Raw genomic sequence first — 6,103 nt, 5'->3', positions numbered from 1 at the left:
AATCCTTTATCGGCAACGACAGCATTCGACGTAGATTTACATTCAAATGATAGACGTTTCGCGATGAAATTATAACAATGTATATAAACGTAATAATTATTCTTCAAACACACAAATTTATCTGATAGCAAAGATACTCGCGCTAAGCATTTTCCACGCAAAACTTATGGTTTTATATTTACCTACGACCATGTCCACATCGTTACAGTTCCAAGTAGGTACTTCGATCGATGGAGGATGGAAAGCACTCCTAATTTTTCTAGAGAAAATATGGGTGTTCCTAGATTCGTTATATTTAAATCGTTCCTGATTGCCTGATACAAATATTAGTTTGAGTTCTTTCGCATTGTTCTATTCCGGGTAATAAGAAAAGTAACACTTAGATTAGAATGGTAATGAGAAGGCGGACACTTAGGCATTAAAAGGTAATATTTGTGAAAGATCGCGCAGCTTTAACGAATCTTCCAGTATTTCTGGTCCGAGGACGCTTGAAAATTGGCAAATTTTGTGGGATAGTGGAAGTTTAGGAATCCCAAAGGCATCAACCAACCATGGCTAAAAAGGAAGGATCTACGTCGTGACTTCCTTTGGGTGGCATCTCGGGTCATGTCCAATCACTATACGTTAAATGCGCATCTCCGGCGTATTGGGGTCGTGGAGAGCGTTATCTGTGCTTGTGGTGACGGCTATCGCTAGACATTAAACATGTTGTCTGGTCGTGCACCTAGTGTTCTACACACAAAAAAAACTGAATTTTACCGTTGAGGTATATCGAAACTTGCCACAATCTAACAAACCGTAATTGACGAAATGACAAAATATAACTGTGTTCAGTTTAATTTTACATGAAAGATGTACTTTCCAAGCGCAGTGCCATAAATCTGCGTTAAACGAATCCCTTCGGCCTGGTTATAGTCCGAGATATGCTGGCCATTCTTCAAAGTTAGTTAAATTAGAATTAGTCTACTCGTTTAGTTGAGTTAAAATTTAGAGTTAGTCTACTCTTTTGCTTGACTTACTAATAGCTACCTGCAAATGTGATCCCAACAGTTCCCAGCGGATCCGAGGAGGCCAGTCGGTGATCCGGTCCATAATGTCCTGATAGTGATCTTCCGTTTGCCAAAAAGTTATAAGTTTAATTTATTTTTTTCCTGTCATTTTTCTCTGATTGTTCTCTGATACGGTCTCTGCTACTGATGTTGAGATCAACAATATTTTGCCTTCCTTATAAAAAGTCTACTGATTGTCTGGTGATTGTTTCTACTTGCTTCAATTTTAAATCAAATTATTATTCATGTTAAAAGATTACAAATTGTTTATATTGTCCTTAAAAATATTTTAAACTGCATCCCATAGTCTGAATAAAATTGTATTAAAAAAAATTTGTCTATCGATCTGAACTCCTTGTTTTAAGATGTAGATGTATCAAAATGTGTTCCCATGAGTATGAATATAATAAATAATTCCAAATTTCAAACAAATCCTAATTATTCTCAAGAAATTTAAATTGTAAAGCGAATAAATTTGTATCTGAATAAAAATATGCAATTGTTTTACATCGAGGACGTAAGAGCGCAAGAAGTTTGTGCGCAAAACACATACGTGGTTAATCTCTGGTTTTGGTTTGTTCCAAACCTTCGAGTGGGTAATTCCCCCCCCCTCGGTAATTTTCGAGTAGGTAGTACTTCCCATACTGCCCACGTATTCCGCCGGCCCTGGCTATCTAAGGTAATTTTAAATATCAACCCTCCGGCACTCGCGCTAGAGCACTGAGTACACGTCGTTCTGAAAATCCAGCTAAATTGTCTTTAATGTGTTCAACAAAAACCCCTTTAACAGGCGAACGAGGGTACCCGGGTACCCACAAATTGAAATGCTCATAACTATGGCTTCCTTCAACAGATTTGTACACATTTAGATGTTTAGAATTCAGGAACTCGTCCACTTTTCGATTCTGTAAAATTGAGCTGCATGAATAGATCTGGTTCTTTGTAATCCGAATTTTCCGGAGTAATGTTCCAGTTAGTTATTAACTATTAGACTATTAGTCTAATAGTTAAAATTGGATTTACCTAGTTATAATATTTCGCATGTTGGTTATTATTTCGTATCTTGGGTACTCACAGTCCGCCTCGACTGTAGTTGAGCGCAGTGTAATTGTTAACCAACAATAGATGACGCCAAATAAAATGCTTGAAATCATATTTACCGATTCTAGACCAGCAGCCGCTGACTGACTCTTAAAGATTTTGTTGAAACTACACTTTATACACTTGTGAAATTGTCAAATTGGGCTCCCGGTAATAACAACCAGAATAAGATTTTCTGTATAATGGGATGAGCATGCTTCTGCATAAATTTTCTTGAATAAGTTCACAGCCAAATGTTTATGTTCGAGAAAGTCACGTCACTGTTCCCGAAACGCGAACGCTTTATACCATTTCTTATCAGTTTTATTTCTACCTACCGTATAACGTGGAAACATTTCAACAACTTTGTGAGCACTAGGGTAGCGTTAGCGAAGACTCGCAAGATGATCGTACTTTTTACTAGTAAAGTTTTTCAAAATTAGTGTTGCTCGAAGAATTTTGTAATTTTTCATATCATTAATCAACAAAATTTATTATAACGTTTGTTCATTTTATTGCCACTTTATATTTTTTATTTTGCTGTAAAACTTGTTCTTTAACACTTTATATTTTTTATTTTGCTGTAATTTAACAGTAAATATCACATGGTGTCACCACAAAAGCAATGGATTTGATGTGATTAACCCTCCGGCTCACTGAACGAGCACCCTCTGGTGCCCAAAGAGAATTTCGCTAGATTTTCATAGCAGTGCATTAGCGCGACTGCCGGAAGGTTAAAACGATTTTCGCCAAGTATGATCCTTTATCACCCCTTGAAAGGTTCTTAAACATGAAGCAAACACCCAGTATGTTAACTTGTGTTGACAGTGTATGGGGAATCCCTAAAACTGGACGCTGAACCTTATCTCTGCAACGCTCAGCTCTTCGCTTTAGTCTACGCTAGCTCCAGCAAAGAAATGGACTTGCACACGTTTCTGCTAGCTTTCGCAACATTCATTCTGACTGGTACGATCAACAGTTCAAATGCTGAAATTTTTGGAAATCAAACAGTGAGAGGTTGGTTCTGAATATATTTTTTTCATCTGGAGTAGAAGCTTGATCTTTCCGTTTTAGATATTTTAATCAAAAACAGATGTTTATGTCCCTGTGGACCTTCAACGTTAGACAGTTGGAAAAGTTTCCTCATACCCTTCAGTGTAAGTTGTTCTTTGTGAAAAGCGCATTGTTTCGAGATAGCCCTATTAATGAATTACCTCAACACAGGAAGGTACCTGGTTCGAAGCCATTTCCTATTGCAATGAGATGGGTATGTCGATAGTGCAGATCCGGAACAAGCACGATAGTAAAGAACTTCAGGATTGGCTCAACGGGCAGGAATACGAACAGGGTGAAAGTTTTTGGATCGGTGCTAATGATCTAGCAAGGGCCGGAATTCATCGCTGGGGTTTAACCAATAAACAGGTGAAGTTTGAGGAGTGGGCTACAGGTGAACCGAACGGTGCAAACATTCGTGGAGAAATTGAACACTGTGTTCAACTGGTGACGGATACGATGAAATGGAATGATGCTGTGTGCTCGAAAAAACTTAAATTTATTTGTGAACGGTTTGTCCAGTAGAATAAAATTTATTTTCTTTTAATCGATAGAAAATTCCTAGTTCCAACTAACGTATTCACAAATGTAGCGCTGCTTCCACTCGCACGGGACATCGTTCCAAACAACTCCACCCCAACGGCCGATTTCTAGACAGTTTTCATTGCCTCCAGCATTATCCGGTTGTCCCGGCGAGTAATTTAGGTATCCAGTCTGATATCCAACCGGTTTGTTAGTGGAAATCCATACGAAGTGTCCTTCATTGCCCAAATCGGTTCCACCTATAAACCAGGGACCTTTCGTGTTGCTAGATTTGGCTATTGCTTGTTCTATCAGTTGGCTGTCCTCTTCGGATGTAATCGTAGCCAGCTGTTGTCCTATGCTCTGACAGAGTCTCCAGGCTTCCAGAAACGTAACCTCCCTGTTGTTGTTAACGTAGTATTGTTTTTTCGGTTTTAGCTGAAAAGCTGAGTTTGCCGAGCACAAAAGTCCGAAATTAGAATCTGAAAAAATATGAAAATTTCATTTAAATTGGTTGCATTTTTTTTCACTAGAGGTACTAACAATCGACCTCATCGACTATAGGCGAGCTCAGTACTATTATTGAAAGACAAGAGATAACAAGAAAGAAATTGCACGTAAACATTTTTGCCGTTTATAGATCAGCGGGCACCGTTTGACTGTCTCGTACAGCTTCTGCTGAAACACCACTTTATACACGTTTGAAGTCGTTGAATGGGGATCCCCGTCACAGTAAGTAGTAAAAAGTTTGGTGTAGACAGGGATGCGCAGCAAATGTTGCTTGGTTATACCTTATCTGAATGCAATGGAATTAATTTACAAGCTAATGCCGAACATATTTGTTTTTAGAACATATTTGTTTTTAGAACATATTTGTACAGTTAAGCAAATTGTTATAAGTTTGAAATTTATTAAATTTATCACAGTTGCAGTCTGCCGCAGGAAAGATATATATTTATTTATCCCTATCTCACGAAACACATTCTCTAGCTACGCCACTATACACGCAGATTCCTTACCTGAGTTCTCTTTTATCCATTCTCTATATTTGGCTACGTTCACGAAGGCTGTATAGTCAGTTGAGCTACACAGATTCTCATTCTGCTTTTTTGCTGCGGTGAATGATATGATTCCCAGTAGGTACCACCTTCCCTGAACATTCCGAAACAGACCACCACCACTGTCTCCGTTACAAGCATTGGTGCCATTACGATAGCCAGCACAAAACATTTCATCCGTCACACTGCGTGCGAATGCTTCCAGATTACTCCGTATGCAAACATCCTTTGTAACGATCGGTACATTCGCTGCCTTCAGGACATCAGAAACGGTATTGTTTTCGGTGTAATCCCAGCCAACTATCGTACCAACCAGATTATCACGGACCAAGGAAAACGTCGGAAGACAAGCCGGTTGGACATATTTGCCGTACTGAACCGGTTTCTCCGTGATTAGTAGCGCGATATCGTGATCGGATTGCTCTGCACTTGAAGCCTGGTGCACAATTACGGAGCTCAGCGAATACTCGCGCTCTGAGTCACTTGCCGGGGCGTTGAGCAGATGTTTTCCCACTTGAACCACAAAGTCATCGATGGGCTTTGCCTGTCTACGTCCAGGAACACTAACGCAATGCGCCGAAGTAATTATAACACTTTGGCCAACCAGGGTACCTCCGCAAATGTATTGCTTTATTGGGAAGCGCTGAAAGATGGCCGCATGCCAAGGGTAATCCCCGGGTTGAACATCGAACGAATTTGTTATCAGGTTGCGAGTTTTTACTTGTCTCTCACCACACGACTGGAAGCACCGAGCATGACTGCAGAAAGAGATCGTAACGAACGCGAGAAATATTTTACACTTCATCGTTTGTCGAACGTGTGCTTTTGAACTGATCTTGAAACCACTGGGAGGCAAAGAGATGCTTTGCTTTAATATGCGGTGGTTTTCTTGATCAATGATGATAGGACAGCTAGAGATGACCAATCAAAATAAAAATTATTTTGCATTTCTTGCAAATACAACTTTTTTCTCTTTCTTATGTATGAAAAGTATAAACTCCGTTACATCTTTCAGAGGTTACTCGGAGCCCACACGAGCTGAGTTTCAGATACCAATGCTCACTGATGTGAGAGGTAGCTGAGCTGCATTTGGTTGAGGGCTTGAGAGGTGCCCAATTGTCACATTCTTTAGAGTCTATCTGCCTTTAGTCCACATACTGTGTATGCCGGTGAAAATATTTGTATATGGTTGATTTGAAAAAAAAATTGATGACAATTTTCATTGGTATTTATATAAGGGTAGTGCAACATGTTTATGTTTCACAAACAACGCTTTTCTGGTTTTTTCCGGGCATCAAGTATTATTTTGGGTCGATTGGTTACACAACACATGGTAAAATT

The 6,103-nt window shown here is 39.3% G+C and overlaps 2 protein-coding genes across 2 annotated transcripts; one reads left to right on the top strand and one right to left on the bottom strand.

Annotated features, from left to right (window-relative positions):
* Window positions 1-3,039: 3,039 nt before the first annotated feature.
* On the top strand, window positions 3,040-3,729 carry LOC131691960 (C-type lectin 37Db-like). Its single transcript, XM_058978751.1, has 3 exons — window positions 3,040-3,146; window positions 3,204-3,286; window positions 3,354-3,729. Exons 1-3 carry the CDS (start codon window positions 3,047-3,049, stop codon window positions 3,705-3,707), a joined length of 537 nt encoding a protein of 178 aa, XP_058834734.1. The 5' UTR covers window positions 3,040-3,046; the 3' UTR covers window positions 3,708-3,729.
* LOC131691959 (clotting factor G beta subunit-like) lies at window positions 3,681-5,604 on the bottom strand. Its single transcript, XM_058978750.1, has 2 exons — window positions 4,724-5,604; window positions 3,681-4,186 (listed from the first exon to the last, which is right to left on the bottom strand). Exons 1-2 carry the CDS (start codon window positions 5,565-5,567, stop codon window positions 3,744-3,746), a joined length of 1,287 nt encoding a protein of 428 aa, XP_058834733.1. The 5' UTR covers window positions 5,568-5,604; the 3' UTR covers window positions 3,681-3,743.
* Window positions 5,605-6,103: the final 499 nt, after the last annotated feature.

Source organism: Topomyia yanbarensis, chromosome 3 (assembly GCF_030247195.1).
Source record: "Topomyia yanbarensis strain Yona2022 chromosome 3, ASM3024719v1, whole genome shotgun sequence".
In the NCBI taxonomy this organism is placed as follows: Eukaryota; Metazoa; Arthropoda; class Insecta; order Diptera; family Culicidae; genus Topomyia; species Topomyia yanbarensis.
The sequence above is the reverse complement of the archived record's forward strand: the minus strand, read 5'-3'. Positions and strand labels throughout refer to the sequence as shown.

Coding starts and splice junctions, on each gene's coding strand:
- LOC131691960 (XM_058978751.1), top strand. CDS start 3,047: ATGGACTTGCACACGTTTCTGCTAGCTTTCGCAACATTCATTCTGACT. Junction 3,147..3,203: donor TGGAAATCAAACAGTGAGAG/GTTGGTTCTGAA, acceptor TTTCCGTTTTAG/ATATTTTAATCAAAAACAGA. Junction 3,287..3,353: donor GTTTCCTCATACCCTTCAGT/GTAAGTTGTTCT, acceptor ACCTCAACACAG/GAAGGTACCTGGTTCGAAGC.
- LOC131691959 (XM_058978750.1), bottom strand. CDS start 5,567: ATGAAGTGTAAAATATTTCTCGCGTTCGTTACGATCTCTTTCTGCAGT. Junction 4,187..4,723: donor ATGGATAAAAGAGAACTCAG/GTAAGGAATCTG, acceptor ATATTTTTTCAG/ATTCTAATTTCGGACTTTTG.